The sequence below is a fragment of the Erpetoichthys calabaricus genome, chromosome 3 (genome assembly GCF_900747795.2).
Source record: "Erpetoichthys calabaricus chromosome 3, fErpCal1.3, whole genome shotgun sequence".
Taxonomy (NCBI): domain Eukaryota; kingdom Metazoa; phylum Chordata; class Cladistia; order Polypteriformes; family Polypteridae; genus Erpetoichthys; species Erpetoichthys calabaricus.
In genome coordinates this window covers 160,302,449-160,322,234 of record NC_041396.2, presented here as the reverse complement: position 1 = coordinate 160,322,234, position 19,786 = coordinate 160,302,449, and the positions used below count along the sequence as shown (strand labels likewise).

Here is a 19,786-nt window from a genome sequence, read left to right as displayed (position 1 = left end):
ACTGCCAGTCAAGCGTAGGCAGGGTATGCTCCAACACATGGTGAGAGGTAGAGCAACTTGAATGGAGGCTGGAGTGTAAGTGAGGAGGGCCCTGCCTGGCTCCCTACTCCTGAGGTCCTTATCCCACCCCCACCCCCCTCGATCCACAGCCTCTGTCCTGGATTTTATATATATAAATATATGTATGTATGTATATATATATATATATATATATATATATATATATATATATATATATATATATATATATATATATATATATATATATAGAGTGTATATATATATATATATATATGTATATATATATATATATATATATATTAGTGCTGCCGCCTCACAGTTGGGAGATCTGGGGACCTGGGTTCGCTTCCCGGGTCCTCAATGTGTGGAGTTTGCATGTTCTTCCCGTGTCTGCGTGGGTTACCTCCAGGCGCTCCGGTTTCCTCCCACAGTCCAAAGACATGCAGGTTAGGTGGATTGGCGATTCTAAATTGGCCCTTGTGTGTTCTTGGTGTGTGGGTGTGTTTGTGTGTGTCCTTATTTAATTGATATGGTTTATTCAAAGGTTTTTAATCATATAAATACTTTCTTTTGAAAATTTGGAGAGCTGTAATCATAAAAGTTCAGCCATTTGCAGTTCCTTTATTACCTATGCAAAATAATAGACGTTTATTTTTGGGTATGTAATTTAGCTGCAATAGTACCAAAATCCCCTTTGTGCATAAGTGGTTAAGACACAGTAAGCAACTCAGCATGGATGCTGCATCATCCTTGTCTAGTACAACTCTTCACTTCCACAAGCCCACACTAAAAATCTGTGTTCAAAAAATCTGTCACATGCACTGCCTACAGTATGTGTGCTTCTCATTCAGTGCACAAAGACATAATGATGTTTGCCTAATGTGAAATAATGTATATATATATAAATATTTTATGCTTTAATATAAACGTGGGTTGTAAAAAGTATTTTTTAGATACTGTATATATTATTTTCAACTTTTTAGTCTTGGGTCCGTTACTAGTGCCATCTATTGCTGAAATCTTTAACTATTCTTCATATGAAAATTTCATTTCTTAATTAAAATGGATTAATTGATCAATTAGTGAAACTGATTATTGATTCATGTATTGTCATCGGAAGTGAGTAAGTGTGCAGAATTTCAAGTCATTTGGACAATAGGAAGCGGGTTAAATATTGATTACAAGATTTGTACCAGACAACAAACAAGGTGAAGTTAATATAAAGCGTGATAATAATAATAATAATAATAATAAAATAGGGGCACATCATGTGATATCTGATTACATTTAATTAATTCAAACTTTTTGTAAAGAATATCTTCCAATAGTGGATATATTCTTAACATATAGTATCTTTTTTGTCAAGAAAAATCATAAACAAGATCTATTACACATGTCAGTCAGAAATACATTCAATATTGTATTAAAAATATTCAAAAAATAAAACTTATCAAAATAAACACTCATCCCTGCTCTCCTACCTGATTCAGAGAATTATATGGCAAGACAGCCTAAACTAATATAGTTCTTCATACATTATAAAACAGCAAAAAAAAAAGGGATCTGTTTTAGAATAACTCCAATGAATTCTTGTGAAATTTTAAAAAACGTTTGGACTGTTCCTTAATAACAAATGATTGAAGTTGTTCAGAAATCACTTTCTCATTGCAAGACAGGCGTTAATTAGGATTCTTCTAGTTAAGCAAAATGAGATATGGCAATAGATTTTTCATTATATGGCATTAGACCATCAGATTTTACAATAGAGGCAAGCCTTTGATGACACAGTTCAAAACTAGGATCTTGTCCCAGATAAATTGTGGGCATTTTTTAAGCAAGATATAGGTTCAGTTTTTTTGGTTAATTATGGCTTGCCTTAATTGCCCATAGATTGGTAAAGAATGTGGATGACTCAATTCCATTCCTTAGCTGAATTTCTAATTGAGAGATCACTTTTCAGTTGATTCCTAAACTTACCTGGGGTGAACCCCATGAAATGCATTGACAGAATACAAAAAACTACTTGTGTTTTAATCAAAACCTATAGAGCATTGTTTCAGGAGTAAATATTGTTGGAAGATGAGGGAAGTTGGTCAGATTGCTTTTGATGAAGTCTCTAGCCTGTTATGCTGTACACAAAATGAGTGTATTGCTGGAAAGTTAATAAGTGAAAATGATTCATACATTAAAATAGGAAATTTAACATTTCTTTTCACTGCTATGCTGATGATACTCAGGTTTAAATTCCTGTCTGCAACTCTACAACAAATCAACTCCACAACTGTCTGTCTGAATTAGGATCCTGGATGGCTAATAATTTTCTTGACCTAAATCAAAATAAAACGGAGATGCTTATAGTAGGTCCATCAGCTAAAAGCCCAAATTGGTCTTGGACTTCTCGACTTTTTCTCTGTCTTTTTCAAACCTCAAGTCCGCAATCTTGGTGTTACCTTTGATAGTAACCTCTCTTTTGAGAAACAAGTAAATTCTGTAGTCAAGAGTTGCTTTTTCCAACTTCGTCTATTAGGTAAGATAAAGCCTTTTTTTATCTTCTAGGGATCTTGAGATAGCTACTCATGCGTTTATTTTTTCTCACCTCGATTACTGCAACTCGCTATATTCTGGGATTAACAAATCCCTGATACACAGGTTACAGTTGGTCCAAAATGCTGCTGCCCGCTTTCTGGTTGGGGCAAGAAAGTCTGACTCTGTTTCTGTTTCTTCTTTACACTGACTGCCTGTCAATTTTCAAATTGATTTTAAAATCTTGCTGCTAGTTTTTAAATCTTTACATGGGCTTGTTCCTGCCTATTTATCTGAACTGTGTGTTTTACATCAGCCATCTAGAGTGCTTAGATCTTCTGGTCAGCTGTCTCTGGTTGTCCCTCGTACCAAGTGTAAAACCAAGGGGGACAGGTCTTAGGCAGCTGCTGCTCCTTGCCTTTGGAACTCTTTACCTCATCATATAAAGGAGTCTTCTACAATTGAACTGTTTAAAACAAGACTAAAGACGCATTTCTATTCACTTGCATTCTGTGACCTTCAGTAATATTGATGGTTTCCTCTTTGTGATTATATAACATTACTTTTATTTTTTATGTATATAACATTACTTCTATTTATCCATCCATCCATCCATTATCCAACCCGCTGAATCTGAACACATGGTCAAGGGGGTCTGCTGGAGCCAATCCCAGCCAACACAGGGCACAAGGCAGGAACCAATCCCGGGCAGGGTGCCAACCCACCGCAGTACTTCTATTTATTATATATTTTATTTCTATTTATGTTTTATGTTAATTTGTTTTGTTTTTCTTTTATTCTATTATTGTAAAGCACTTTGGCCACAGCATTACTATGTTGTTTTAAATGTGTTATATAAATAAATTGACATTGACATTGACAATTACTTTAGAAACCTAATGATTTTATAGACTGAATAATGTATAGGATGAAAAAGGCTACAGGAAGAGACCCTAAGAGCTGAATTAAAATCAACCCTGCTTACAAGGAACATAAATAAAGTGAAACAGCAATTAGAAAGAGCAAACATAAATAGTAAAAATGAAATATAAATTGGCTTCTGCCTTTTGCCATTGTTTCAATTTATGCATATTTGGTCAAATTTAATTTAGTTAGGCCTGAACCAAGTGTCTCTTGTTTGCTCTTGTGCTGAGATTTTCATCATTAAGATTTTAAAAACTGGAGTTTAGCCAGTGTGGGCACCTGAGGGTTGCAGATGTACTATTTGAAGATGATGTTGTCAATCTCTGACTGTGATTTTTAGTGTCAACTAAAGTTTTCACCCAAATATAACTTGGTCAGAATGATATCTTCAAATCTGAGGTCATGTTCCTCTTCTGCAAAAGGCATACTTGCTCTGTGCAGATTAGGTAGAAATATTTGTCTTAAGTAAGAGATTCTAACTAGGGTGCTGTTCACAAGTGAAGGTAGAGTATAATTTAAGACTAAAAAAGAGATCTTTGAAGTAGTGATAGTATGACAAAGTTGCTGAACTTTTCAGTTTACCAGTCCCTACAATGTTATCTCCAACAATTATCAACAGAGTTCTTTAGAGATTAAGAGAGCTTTTGTGGATACAAGTAACTGAACTATGATTCCTGAAAAGAGTGACAAGGCAAAGAGCTTTGCAATTGTAAAGGGCCTTGATTTAAAATGAGCCAATTGAAAAAAACTTGGTTATCTGGTCAGGATGTCCATTAAGAACATCCTGCCTGGTGGTGTACCAAGAATGGCCCAGATGTGGGTTGTTCAGAACAGATAATATTAGCTAACTTCCTTGGTAGTGCCTGACAATGACACATTTGGGCTACACAAAAAGCTATCTCTCATATTGCAGCTGGGTCACTCTCATACTCTTTGACAATCTGCAAGTGTGCATTTACCTTTTTACTTTTCGAGTCATGCCTTCTCTTTTAATGTGTTGCCCTCCGGTGCTTGGCAGAACTCTTGATATGCTTGACTTGTGCACTTTTACTCCAATCTCAGCAGCTTAACTCTGTGTCGGGAGAGTTTTTAAGGATATTCTTTACTAATGGTCATCCCTAAATTGATGTAATTTCCAGTTCCTAATCACTGAACCAGTGGTACCCATGGGGACATTATAAGAGATGAATGGTGTTTTGTACTTTTTTTTCTAATTAATGCATTTGTAACATTTTATGTCTAATGTCTTCATTTTCACATCTATCCATGAAATTCATAACACTGAATATTGATTCCTTATCTGTGTTTTTCTTTAATGCAAAAATGTATCAGTTATTAAACTATTAATGGAGGAAAACAATGGTAAAACAATATTGTTTGGTGGTGAATCATGTGTTCTTCACCTTTGTAAACTTTCATTACAAATTTCACATGGGTTAAATTCTTTGGCAAACAGAACATTTTGATTTGTGTTGATCTGAACACTTTTATAATGCACCGCATATTAAAGGGTAAACATTGAAAGTAAGGGTTTGCTTAAGCCAGTTTTGGAGATGAAAAGATTCTGGTTCGAGACAAAAAGCATTCATATTTTACCGTATTGTCTGGAAAAAGTTGTGACTAACACTACAGAGCTACAGCAACATCAGTCAATCAACAGAAGTTTTATTTGGTACTTTTTTCCCCAAAACACTCTCACAAGGCACTTCACAAAGCTCACTAGGAGTGCTATGCAAAACAATATGAAATTCTTTATCTTTATCAAATCTTTTTAATCTAATTCATGGTTATGGGTAAAAAAGCCTATTCTCAAAGCCAGGAAGCCAACCCTACACGATGCAGCGGTCAATCGCATAGAATGAAAACAGTTTATTTAGGGTCAGGCAGGTGCAAAAGAGAACACCATGTATCAAGTTTTCACAATATACTGCACTCATATGAGCAAAGAATAAATTGACATGAGGTAATGGCTAGGAAATTATTATTATCCAGAACGTCAAGCACAAATTGAAGAGTTGTATAAACATTAAAATAATTGGAATGAGAACAGGCCATGCATACTAATTGTTCACTCTCACTCACTTTGTCTGTGGTTCTCTTTGAAAATAAATATTTTCCAATGTTTTCTTGTGAAATCTATCCCTGACAAATTTTCATCTGTGTTTTAGGGTTTTTGATAAAACTTTTATTTTTATTTGTGGTTATGAAAAAGGATGTGGAGAAGGGGAAAGCATGACACCTTATTTATTCCAAAGACAAGATAGACCTAGCCTAACTGGGCCATTTTTTTTCTGTGAATGTATAATAATAAAATAGTATTTATGTGTTGTTTCTATAATGTCTTATTATCAATGCAATTTTTACTTTGCGCACCCCACTCCCACCATAACCTATTGTTTTTGGGGGAGGAGCAAAAGTTTTAGATTTGTCAAAAAATTTCGATCTCAGGTTTCCGATGGATGCCCGATCCCAAAAACATCGGTATCTCGATGACGGGTGTGTGTGTATGTCTGTGTGTCACAGTTTCTTGAGGACAGTCTACAGCTACCAAACTTGAAACTCAAGCCTGCTATGAGATGACGATGTGCTGATTAGTTTTTCAGCCAAATCGTGCAAGAGAAAGAGGGTCTCTAGAGGAACCCTCAAATACCGTAATTCAGCAATTAATTATGAATTCTTCTCATGAATTGCTATCGTTATGACCTATTTTATGATCAGAAAGATCAGCACCAGAGCAATAAATAATTACTGAAATGTAATAGAATAGTTCAGGTAACTTGATTCCTAGGGTGCAAAGCCTACTGACCATTTCGTCCGTATTTTTAACCTTACAAAAGAGCAATAAATAAAAAGCTTTAGACCTGTCAACTTATTAGCATCTTTGTTATATGAGGTATAAATTTTAAATAAACCATAAAATCCAAACTATTTTGTAAATCTTCATATTACCCTTATTTCAACTGATTTTTCTTGAGTAGACAGCAGTAATACTGCTGACAGCATTATAGGTTAGTTATTAATCTTATCCAAAAAGGTACTTTTTGAACTCTTTGAGCTACACTTATTCTATGAAAACGTGCTGTTGTACTAGCACTGCCATAATTGAAAAAACAAAATTACTTGTATACATCAACTTCTATTTTTCCATTATGGAGATGCCAGAGGCCTTGCATCAAAATACCCCACTGAAGACCCAGGGCAGCAAGAAGCATGTTGAATCCAACGCTGCTGAAGCCATATCTCTTTAAAAAGGTCATCAGAAAGCCAAAGCCAATGAAGATCATCACATGGACATCCTGGAACACTGCAGGGGAGATAATTATAATTGCTGTTAGAAATAGCCGTGAGAAATAAAATGCATAAATAACAAAATTCACTTTACAGGCTTAAATCCATCTATCCATTTTCCAACCTGCTGAATCCAAACACAGGGTCATGGGACCCAATCCCAGGCAACACAGGACACAAGGCAGGAACAAATCCTGGGCCGGACGCCAACCCACTGCAGGACACACACACACACCAAGCACACACTGGGGCCAATTTAGGATTGCCAATCCACCTAACCTGGATGTCTTTGGACTGTGGGAGGAAACCCAGGCAGACACGGGGAGAACTCGGGAGGTGAACCTGGGTCTCCTTACTGCGAGGCAGCAGCACTACTACTGCGCCACCGTGCCGCCCCAGCTTAAATCCAGTAATTTAAAATTTCCTTTGTCCATTTCATTGTCTCATGTGGCAGAAACCCTTCTTGAATATGCACCCTGCTCCATCACAGGATATTCTTATATAAAGAACCTCGTAAATTTCTCCCTAAACAATTTGTCTTACCATGAGTTAACATTCTTAAGATGATTATAATTGTTTTACTCTAATTTTTTAAAATATCCCCTTTTTACATAAAGCTCTGTTCAGCATTTAAAACATTTAAATAAGAAATTTCCAGGCAGTGATTATTTTGAAACATTCTGAATCCTATAATACTGCTAGGATTTCTGGCAAGTGGTTGAGTTGGAATATATTCCAGCAGTATTGGCCACAAGGTTCTAGCACAGGCCATCACAGGATCTCACACACATACTCATACTCATACACATGCACACATACTCCAAGTTATTATTAACATTTTCAGAATGTGGCTTAAAGCTGAAGTATGGCATTGAGCTTATGGAAAGATTAGAGAAACTTGGAGGTATGAGGAAGCAGCTCTAGCTTATTTGTCATACAAATTCTTAATATTTTTTTTTTTTACCTTACTCTAAACACCTTCAGCCATGCTAACTTAAGCTAAAGAATTCTGGCCAAGAAATACATTTTTAATAGTAAGACAGGTATCTTACAAATGTCAGAGTTATGTCTGCTTCATAGTATGGACATCATTTTCATTGTACTGTATGTGGTCGACATGCCACTTTACACAGGTAAACAGAGGCACACACGGTTTGAAACTGAAACACAAGGAGAACTGCACAAGCCATACAGCAACAGTACTGAGGGATGTGCAATACATCCATCAGTTAAGTGCCAAGGATTTCTACTCAATTAACCTGTTAAGAAACATTGAAAACTTTGTATATTGAAACATTAATGAGTTTGTTAGGAACATGTTACCAATCAGCCTACTTCTATTTATTTTGTTTTTTGAACGTTGCTAATTTTTGAAAATTATTTTTAGATATTTTATTGTTAAGACAGTGACATCTTTCTTTTACAAGGATGCCACCATTTAGTAATCAGAGGCACCTTTTCTTGCCTTTCAAATACTTCCTGTGTATTCTTCCTTATATTGAAAATGACAAGTTACAAGTGCAGGAGACAGAAGAACTGAGAAATGAATAACGATAAAAAAACTAGCCAATGTCAAAACCAGGACATCAGAGATTTGTGACCAAGACTCGTAGTGGTGTTTCCTTATCAAAAAGTATGTACTTTAAAGTCTTAAAGTGAAGACTCTGTAAGAAATTAGAGCTTCAGCAGACTATTAGGAAAACAATTTGATTTTGATTTTGTTTTGTTTTAAATGATTTTTGATGATGTGTGGTACAATTCTCTGTGTATTGGAAAGCTTGGGAAACAGATTCTTTTCTCATGTAACTGATACAGGTACGAAACTTACCATCCTTTTGGCTAACCAGTAAATCAAATATTTGCAAATCTCTGCTGCTCTCTTTTTAAATTCTTCTCTAACTGGACCTACTTTCTCATTTATCTCAAATATAACAGAGCTGTGTGTTCCAGTACAGAATTTTTGACTAAACAGATGATTCACACTCCAAAAAGTTCAGATATTTCGATATACTATACTTGTGTTAGTATTACATGATAATAAATCAATTATTGTAAATACCTGAGACAAGCGTTATTATGCTTTTCTTACAAACTAGCTTAAGCTACAGTTAAACCAAATGAACTGTGCTTGTTAATCTGTCCGCTCATTTTTTAATCTATTGAATCAATTTCAGACTTAATGGTCACTGTTGTCTATTCTAGAAACATATGGCATAAAACAGGAACCACTTCCCAAGAAGATGCCAGTACATGACAGGGCACACTCGCTCACTTTAAGGTTGGCTAGTTTAGAGTTACAAAGTACATGGTGGGTCAGTTTGGAGTTGTAAATTATCATGGGATGCACATTCTTGGAATATAGAAGATGTGAGTACCCTAAAAGAATAAGGGGATTCAAAAAAAAGACAAAGGGAAATTCACAAAATTCTGAGACAGTGTGTGGCCCAAGATTCAGGCCAAGGATTCCAAAACAATGGGCTGCAGAGAAAACCACTTCACCAGCAAGCTAACTGTACTCATAGATTTTAGAGCTTATTTTCATATGCATACAAATAAATATTAAAAATGTAAAATATACCAAAATCCATCCATCCATCCATTTCCCAACCCGCTGAATCCGAACACAGGGTCACGGGGGTCTGCTGGAGCCAATCCCAGCCAACACATGGCACTAGGCAGGAAACAATCCTGGGCAGGGTGCCAACCCACCGCAGGACACACACCAAGCACACACTAGGGCCAATTTAGAATCGCCAATCCACCTAACCTGCATGTCTGTGGACTGCGGGAGGAAACCCATGCAGACACGGGGAGAACATGCAAACTCCACACAGGGAGGACCTGGGAAGCGAACCCGGGTCCCCAGGTCTCCCAACTGCGAGGCAGCAGCGCTACCCACTGCGCCACCGTGCCGCCATATACCAAAATAATACTATTAAATATAATGTAAAGAATGCCACTGGTATGTACTGACAGCTAAAGTTAATAGGACTCAGTTAACTACTAGATAATTTCAGTTTCCAAATATTTATAACTTTGAGAGTCAGACAGAAACCAGTTCCATGTGGTAGGTGTGTCTTAGTGCTAGGAGTAGTGTTTGAAGGTGTGGCCATGGACATGGCAGAGGTCAAACCTTGGCAGTACTTTAATGAAAGTGTGACTTTCAGACCCAACAAGCATTAGTATAGTCAGTACCTGGTGTGTCAACAAAAAGAATGTTACAAAACAGAGTAGTTAAAAAAAATTACCCTTGACAATCCGTAAATCATCAGAACCAAGCTGCTGCATTGTAACTCTCAGAAAAGATTGAGAGTATTAAGTTAATAGACTCGGCATTACAAAATGGTATACTGCAGTTGCAGGTCTGAAACTAGACTTAGACAATGGACTTGAAAATAAGAATCATTACAAGTCAGACATAAATTGACTGACAGCAAATCATGTATTCAGACTAAAAAAGTGGGTCAAGGAATCATATCAATCCATATAATATGAGTAACATTAAAAATAGCTTGCCTTAATTCTAGAAGTGTCAAAAATAAAACAAGTCAGTTGGAGTTGTATTTACAGGAATATAATAGAAATAATGGAAACCTGACCAAATAACAAAGATGGGGATGAGTATAATATTCAGAGATACACATTCTATTGGAAGGATAGGCAGAAAAGAAAAGGCAGTGGGGTTGCTATTTATGTCAAACAAAATGTAAATGCAAGTCCTCTTCAGTTGAACGATGAGCCCCATCTTAATGAAGAAAAGCATGGAAAGCATTAGGGAAAGAGGCCGTATTTTAGGTGTGTGTTGCAAACCGCCCAATGCAGACAGTAATTTGAACTCACATCTTTTTAGTAATATTAAAAAGGCAAATTTACAGGGGGATATTATAGTCATGGAGGACTTTAACTAACTGAATATTAAATGGGATAACCTTGCAAACAGCGGAGCACATGATAAGGAGTTTTTAGATTTAATCAGTTGTGGCGAGCAGCTGGGGGCAGTACCCAGCCTCCTCCAGACCACGAGGGGGCGACCGCTGTGGTGGCTATGGGGACAACAGGAAAGGAACATTGGAAGCTCAACTATAGGGGCCCGTGGTCACCGCCAGGGGGTGCCTAGATGCCTGAGGAGCCCAGGCTCTTAGCACTTCCGCCACACCCAGAAATGCTGGAGGGAAGAAGACCTGGGACACCAGGAGTGCTTCCGCCACACCGGGGAGTGCCAGCAGGCGCTCATTGGGAGGCACCTGGAGCATGTCCAGGTGGATATAAAAGGGGCTGCCTCCCTCCATTAGATGGCTGGAGTCGGGAGGAAGAAAGACAGAGCTCAGGAGGAGAGGAGAGGAGAGGAGTTGAGGCGGACCTGAAGAGAGACATTGTTGTGAGGCCTGGACTTTGGAGGTGAAAGTACGGAAGTACTGGGTTGTGTGCCGTCACTTGTAAATATAATATGAATAAACATGTGTTGGGTTTTGTACCTACGGTGTCCACCTGTCTGTGTCTGGGTCGTATCCCACACAGTGAACTTTTGTTAACACAGTATTTTAAAGCACCAACACGGGGTGAAGCCTATCTAGATTTAGTATTTTGTAATAATTGGGATAGAATTGAGGGCGTACAGTTGATTGAACCACTAGGGTCAAATGATCAAAATATAATTCAATTCTCAGTATTTTCAAAGAGCGGAGATACAAAGACTAAAACTGTTAAGTTTAATTTTGGTAAGGCAAATTTAGAGCAGATGTGGCAGTGTCTAAGGAGGATGGACTGGTATAAGCTTTTAAGTGTGGCGATAGTCAAGGAGCGGTGGAAGAGGTTTAAAAACATTTTACATGTAATGCAGGACTGGTACATACCAATATGTGGAAAAATTCCACAGTGGGTTAATAAAGAATTAAAAAAGAAGGTGCAAAGGGAAAAAACAGTTGTATAAGGCATATAAGGTTAATAACTGCAATGGGAATCATAAGGTGTATATGAAAATGAGGGCAACCATGAAGATGGCTATTAGGGAGGCTAAATGACATTTAGTGAAGAACATAGCAGGTAAGGCGAAAGACGATCCAAACTGATTATTTCAGTATTTTAGTAATAAAAGTCAAGGAGGAGGTGAAGTGCATCAGGAATAGTAAAGCGGAATTAAAAGATGCAGACAATGAAATAGTGGATGCTCTAAATTCATATTTTTCTGAGGTCTTCACAAGTGAGGAAGTGTGTAACCTCCCACCGGTAAATGGGACTACTAAAGAGAAACAGAGTGATATAGAAATTGTAGACGGAGAAGTACTACTCAGGTTAAATAAGCTGAATTCAAACAAATCTACAGGACCAGATAATATTTACCGTTGATTTCTCAAGAAGGCTAGTGAGTACAAATATAAACCCTTGACACATATTTTTAGGAAGTTACTGCACACTGGGGAAATTCCAAAGGACTGGAAAATTGCAAATATTATCCTGTTATATCGAAAGGGTGACCGGGGAGATCCAAGCAACTATCAGTAACCTTAACGTACATCACAGGAAACTTAATGGGAGGAATTATTAAGGATAAGATTGAGCAGCACATAGCAAGTACAGGACTTTTTCTGAATAGTCAGCATGGGTCCAGAAGAGGGAGGTCATGTTTTAGTAACATGCTGGAATTCTGTGAGGAAGCAACACAAGGCGATGATCAAAGTGGGGCATATGGTATTGTTTATGTTGACTTTCAGAAAGCATTTGATAAGGTGCCACAGGAGAGGCTGAACGTCAAATTAAAACTAGTAGAAGTTCAGCATGATGTTTGTAGATGGGTAGGAATTGGCTCAGACACAGGACGCAGGCGGTGATGGTGCAAGGAACCTTATCGTAATTGGCTGATGTTAAGAGTGGTGTTCCACAGGGGTCAGTGCTAGGGTCATTGCTATTTTTGATATATATAAATAATTTAGATAGGATTATAAGTAACAAGCTGGTTAAGTTTGCAGATGATACCAAAATAGGTGGATTGGCAGATAATGTAGAATCAGTTAAAATCATTACAGACGGAATTGGATGGCATACAGTCTTGGGTAGATTTGTGGCAGATGAAATTTAATGTCAGTAAATGTAAAGTATTACACATAGGGAGTAAAAATGTTAGGTTTGAATATACAATGGCATGTTTGAAAATCAAGAGTACACCTTATGAAAAGAATTTAGTAGTCACCTCAACGCTTAGTAGTAGAATATTAGATTATGTGTGTTGTACAAGTCCAAGGAGGTTATGCTCAACCTTTATCATGCACTGATGAGGCCTCAACTTGAGTATTGTGTGCAGTTTTGGTCTCCAGGCTACAAAAAGGACGTAGTAGTGCTAGAAAAGGTCCAGAGAAGAGCAACTAGGCTGATTCACGGGCTACAGGGGATGGATTATGATGAAAGATTAAAAGAGCTGAGAATTATCAGTTCAAGCAAAAAAGATTTAGAGGTGACATGATTGAAGTGTTTAAAATTAGGAAGGGAATTATTACAGTTGATCGATTTTAAAATGAGCTCATTAAGAACACGGGGACACAGTTGGAAACCTATTAAGTGTAAATTTCGCACAAATGTAAGGAAGTTTTTCTTTACACAGAGAACAACAGACACTTGGAATAAGCTACCAAGTAGTATGGTAGACAGTATGACTTTTGGGACTTTAAAAACTAGAATTAATGTTTTTTTAGAATAATTAAGTGGAGAGGACTGGTGAACTTTGTTAGTCTGAATGGCCTGTTCTGATCTAGATTGTTGTAATGTTCTAATGTTTAATAAAAAATAAGAATGGGTTCATATATCTATATCACAAAATATCATACAAAATGTCTTCTTGGCAAGAAAGAAATACATATTATTCACAGTTCACAAGTAAAATATCTTCAAATATTAAGAATCTGTGAGAAAATTTAATTCCTCCAGGACAGCAAAAGAAACAGATATCACTAAACGGAACTAAAATGTCTTAAAATTGTTTTCTTCTTGAGAGAAAATTGAATAAGCAGGAGGAGCATTAGAATTATTATCTGGAACTAAATGTTCTACCATGCTGAATTTGTTCTGTTGGAAAATATTACCATTGTTTTTTTTTTTGTTTTTTTTTTTTTTGCATAACTTGATGTAATTAGAGAGGCAAATTTAAAGTGACACCACAGTTTACAAGAGCTGATAAGAGGAGCTGCTTGTACCCACATGTATGGAAACTGTGACTACTGCAAGTCAATCTGTCACATTGCTGATAATTCTGAAAGAGATGTTCACCAATTTTGTAACCCCTAATTTAATATGTGTGGAATGGTAAAATTAATAAGAAAATTCAAATATGAATCCGGCAGCTAGAGGACCAAATGATGTTTTTAAGACGTAAATTAATATCATACACAGCATACACAAAGCTGTGGGCATGCACATGTTCAAAAAAATCACTTCAGAAATGAAAATGTGGTGAAACGAACACAGATTCAAAAAGAAGCAACGAGAAACTTAAGACTTGACAAAATCAACCATTGAGAAATGAGTGTGGTTGGGAGCTTATTTATGTATATTGGAAATTATGGTAGAAGGGCCTCAGTTGGCTGTTGGGTAATTGTAATTTTGTAGAAAAATGTGGCCAGAGACATGGCTGTGTAGGTGGGAGAAAAAAAAACTAAACAGAGCAATGCTTGTCTCCAAGAGTGTGCTGTCACAGCGATCAGGTACTTTAATGTGTTGTAATGCAGCACTTGAAATTCTTCATCATCTGAAATAGGGAGTGCAGTATACACGTTGAAACTAACATGGTGAATTTCCACAAGTAAAATGTGTATTTATAGAAAGGATATTTTCTAACACAAGGAAGATTTGTCTATGAATTTAGTTTAAATAATATAGTTATTTTTAAGATAAATTAATATTGTTTGCCCATGAACCTATACTAGATAAGTTTGTTAGGAAAAGATGGGTCAACTGTATTAGATTCATTTGGTTCATTTTCCAATCGAAACCTGCATTAACTTGTTTTCAAACTGTAGCCTTATAATTATCTACTTTATACTGTTTATTATGTTAGTCTAATTTTATTTATTATTATAAAGGGCAATTTTGATGAAGGAATTAAAATGACTCCAAAGATTATCATCATACTGTAACTTTTGTTTGTATTTTCCTTTTTTTTTTAAATAATTGGTCATGGGATCTGACACTACTAATGTTCTGTTTTTAGATACTGTAAAGCGAAAGCAACAGATGTTTTCAGTTCAGTGGCCACATGTAATAAGTCATTTTTTAAATTTCAAAAGAAATGGATTAGTCTAAACATTACGGCACTAAAGATGTGGTCACATAATGGCTGTTTGGCTCAATAAGTTGTACAGCAACTCTAAAGAAGATGAAGGGATAGCTACGGTATGTTTAACTGGTGTTAAAGCATTAGTAATGTTGATTTTTTTTACATTTAAGATGAGTTAAATGTATGTTTTTCTACCTTCTAACAAAAGGGAGCTAAAGTACAAAGCAGGAATTGTTGACTTGTATGCCTCTCCTTTATCACGTGTATAAATGGAAAAGTAGTAGTGTGAAACTTGCCTAAACTTGAAGCTGGAGTCGACTAGCATCAGTTGTGAAAGTGGGCTCCAAGTTTATTAAGGTGAGTTTATTTCAGTGTATTTTTTCATGCACTCAGGCAGAAGAAGAACCCTAAGACACCTATTGTTCTAAATCCGAATTTATTGAAGGCACTATCTTTTAGTGGAAGCTCAATACTTGCTCCATGTGCAATGCAGAATTCCCAATTTCTAAATGTTACGGGCCATTAAAATATATTTACAGTATGTGCACTTCATAGGCATGGAGAACATAGTGTAATATTTTAAATTGCTGGCCAGAAGAAAATTGTAGATAGATATCACAGAGTTTAGATCAAAGAAGTATGTTTTACAGTTGAAGTGGAAATGGACCAGCCATCTGAAAATTTAGAAATGGAGTACTTGTATTTAGGAAAGGCAAACAGGATGTATTTTTGTGTTGCATTTGATGATGTTTGTTCAGTGCTCTTGATGTCTTCCTACATGAGTGTGTGAGCTGTATGTTTGTAGTAACATAGGAAATCATTTTCATCAGCTGCATGCCTTCTCTTTGACAGGGCATGCTGGTTGGCCACTATTTTTAAACTTTTTTTTTTTCTGTTTGGTGATAAATTGTGGAACACTGTGACATTGCAGTTGAACGGAAATTTCTGTAGATGTGCATTCAAAGAAACGTCTGTGACACCCATAATCTGGTCAGTTAAAATGCATAGTGTTTGCTGACTCTACTAGACACTCCTGTATGGCCAGCTCTGTCTTATGGTTTAATTTTTTTATTCATTCAATGACAAATACTCCCTCGGTGTACAGTGACCTCACCCCAAATTGCTCCACAAACATGACCCCAGCCATTAAATGAAATGAAGACATATACAGTATTCCGGTGAAGTAGTAGAATAAGATTGGTGGAGACCCCTGTCTTATAAATGAGGATATGCCCTGGGTATTCCAGTCTTCTTTGTTCTCTTCCTCTCTTCTCTCACCTTCTAGCCACAGTTCTTTTCCAGTAGCAAACTGTTGCCCATGTAGTCGTGAAGTTATAGTTCAGTGAAAACCACCACATAGTTCCTAGTCTTTCCTGTAGTATACAATAAATCAGCTATAAAAACACATTTCCTCCTAGTGGCCCATAATGCATTAAAACTCCCATCCTTGGACCTTAACTCTTTGTATGATGTGAGAGTATGTTGGACCTCCATAATGATTGTCTGTGTGTAGTCACACTTAAATCCCTTTCTACTGAGTAAGTAAGACAACCCATTTTTGCTGTAAATGCAGAAAATAACCCCTACATTCCTACAAACTTCATGCTCTGGACTACTGAATACACAATAAAAGGTTACCTCGCTTTATAACAGTTTACTCAGGCTCGATGCTCTGGTGAGCTCCTTCCCGGGCTCCTATACACTGTAATAGATTTACTGGGGTTCTCCCTTTATCGTCCTCATATTACTATCTCTTTTTTCCTGCTGTGAAGTTTGTTTAACTCTTGGGGTCATTCCACACTATTTTGAATTATCACCATAAACAGTTCTCTAAAGTAAGATGCTGTACCTGCTATATTACTAGCAAGCATCCCATCTTTATGTTTTTCAATGTTGAGTGAGATGAGCTTTGTAAATAAACAATTTAGTGCACTCTAGTCGATCCATTACCAAGGAGGAGCATTCATGCTGTCCAGTCAACCATCAAAGTCATGTAAACATTTCCTCAGTTTACATTTTCACAGAGTGCTGGATTATATATTTGGCCTACTGGGAATCATGCAGAAACCCAAAAAGGATACGATGCTTTTCCATCACATGTCATACTTATCTCCCACTTATCAGACACATTAAATGTTACAAGCTGGCCTACCTTTGAGATGTGAATTTAAACTTCTCTCAATAACTTATGTGAACATGTGAAAATAGCAAATTCCAAAAAGACAGTTCTTGGACATGGAATCAAACTTGGGTCCCTGGAGCTGTGAAGAAGAATGATGCCACCCAGAGAGAGAGAGGTTAGGAGCACTCGCTGATACAGCGCATTGCCGCACCCACCACATGACAAACCAACTCAGGATCCCAGATTAGGACCTGAGTGCAGCCATGCAATGGGTGACACCTCAGCGCCACACTAATTAAGTTGGAATGGAACCAGTGTGAGATTTTTTTATGGTGGCTGGAGTGCCAATTCTGCCACCAACCACCAGCTTTTTCCCTACAGGTTGGAGGGCCTACATGCAGGGCTGGATGCAGATTAACAACATACCCAGGATCAGCATACATGATAAATAATTAATATGCTAAATCATAATCATTAAATGATGAAGATCCTTTCTTACACTTTAATTTGGCCTTATGCATCATGTCCACCATTTAGTGTTACACTAATATTGAAACTGTGATGAAATAGATTCTCCAACTCAACCAATCTTTCTGATTGTGGAGGTATCTTTCTGCCTGCACTGCTGGCTGATTCAGTCTGTGACAATGTATCATCCTCAAAAAAATTAAAACACAAGGGAGGCACGATCTATTCCAGTTCATTAGGGGGTGATCAGGCAAGGAATGTCGATAATCAGATAATAACTGGATATGGTTGCCTTTATGAAAACCCTTAGTGCAGTGGAATTGTCCATTCTTCCCTTGCACTTCATTATGAGTCCATAAGACTGATCCTCAGGAGAAAATCTCTTCCATAGTCCAACTTTCCGATAGACTTCATTCAACTGTGTTAAGACACATCCAGCTATCTTGAATCATAATAAAGACCTACAGGATTCACTGATGGTACATTAGTCATACCTTTCAAAACCTGGGCCCAAACAATAAATAATAAACCCATTGTATACTTCAGCTCCCATATGGTATCTAGATAAACACAAAAATAACTTTTTAGTAACACTGCCTTCTTCACACCACTTTTATGGATTCCGCACAAATGTATCTTCCCCTTTTTCTTTGATTATGGCTGTTGCCATATGGCTGTAGCCTGCTGATGAGATCATTTTTAATCTCTCCATTTGATGTGAGTTAAATAATATTTATTGGTCCTTTTGAGGTAGAGCATCAGCCTCGGAAACCACATGATCCCATGGGGTTCATAACATTTGGCCAGTACCTCCTTCAACTATTCTAGCTAGATGATGAGCCAAAAACAGTTTAATCTTGCTCCTTCCTTTGGTTGGAGCTGCTACAGGCTACCGCACATGTGTGGCCCAAACTAAGTGGATTGTTTTCACTTATTTCCTTTGAAGATACTGTGACAAAGGTGACCGCTGGCTTCAGCACTGGGGTACCAGGAAACACAGCAAATCTGGCATTTATCTGTCTTTGGGGCTTCTGAAATCCATTCTGGTGTTTTATGCCATCAAGTCTGTTGTCTTGTAAATCTAACCACTAAGGATATCTTAAAACATTGATGTATCGATTATTAATCTGCACTTTGTTTTATTAATAGATTATTGAGGAATAGATTATATTACATTTTATACTTGTGGCATATTTAAATTATAATTAATGCTTTGTGTTTACCATTTTTTATTCAATTTATCAATTACCTGTCTATAGAACAGGGTGATCAGATAGAGGAGATGCAATGTATTTCTCTATAATTAACTTAGATTCTCCTTTTCCTCTCCTGCCTGTTTCTCCTGCTTAACACTAAAATGTCGAATAAAGACATTCAAGACTTTTGGGGGGATAAACCGAGTTCTTTTGGACTGTACAAATAACCACAAGATAAAACAATTTGTAAGTTTGAGGTATCATACTCTGGGAACACAATCAACCTCATTACACACTTAAGCAGATACCAGAAGGAGTTGGTTGGGTTGGGAGCATTCACTGATACAGCGCATTGCCGCACCCACCACAAGATTTCAAATTAGGACTAGAGCGCTGCGGGTGACACCTCAGCATCACACTAGTTCGAATCGAATGGCAGATAATATAACGTTATATAAAAAGGGTGATCGGGGAGATCCAAGCATGTATAGGCCAGTAAGCTTAACGTGCATCACAGGAAAATTATTTGATATATTAAGGATTAGATTGAGCAGCACATTGCAACTACAGGAGTTTTTCTGACTTGAATAGTCAGCGTGGGTTCAGAAGAGGGAGGTCAACCACCAACCCCTGAGTTCTCCCCACATGTTGGAGGACCTGCTTGCAGGGCTGGATGCAGGTTAACATCATAGAGCAACGGGCGCTCAGCACGCTCCTATCAGTTATCAATTATGGAGAATCCACTGCATCCACTAAACAGTGTCATCTCCAGACAGAGGAGCAGCTTCAGCGACAGACTGCTGTCACTGTCCTGCTCCACTGACAGACTGAGGAGATCGTTCCTCCCCCAAACTATGCGACTCTTCAATTCCACCCGTGGAATACATTTTTATTACTCTTTAATTTAATATTGTTTTGGGTTTTTTTTTGTATCAGTATGCTGCTGCTGGAGTATGTGAATTTCCCCTTGGGATTAATAAA

The 19,786-nt window shown here is 37.2% G+C and overlaps 1 protein-coding gene across 1 annotated transcript in view; it reads right to left on the bottom strand.

Annotated features, from left to right (window-relative positions):
- rhag (Rh associated glycoprotein) overlaps window positions 1-19,786 on the bottom strand; it is a 58,298-nt gene that overhangs the window by 31,271 nt on the left and 7,241 nt on the right. Inside the window, exon 2 of the mRNA XM_028797451.2 lies at window positions 6,589-6,772. Within this exon, the coding sequence (XP_028653284.1) occupies window positions 6,589-6,772 (184 nt within the window). The remainder of the gene's footprint in view (window positions 1-6,588; window positions 6,773-19,786) is intronic.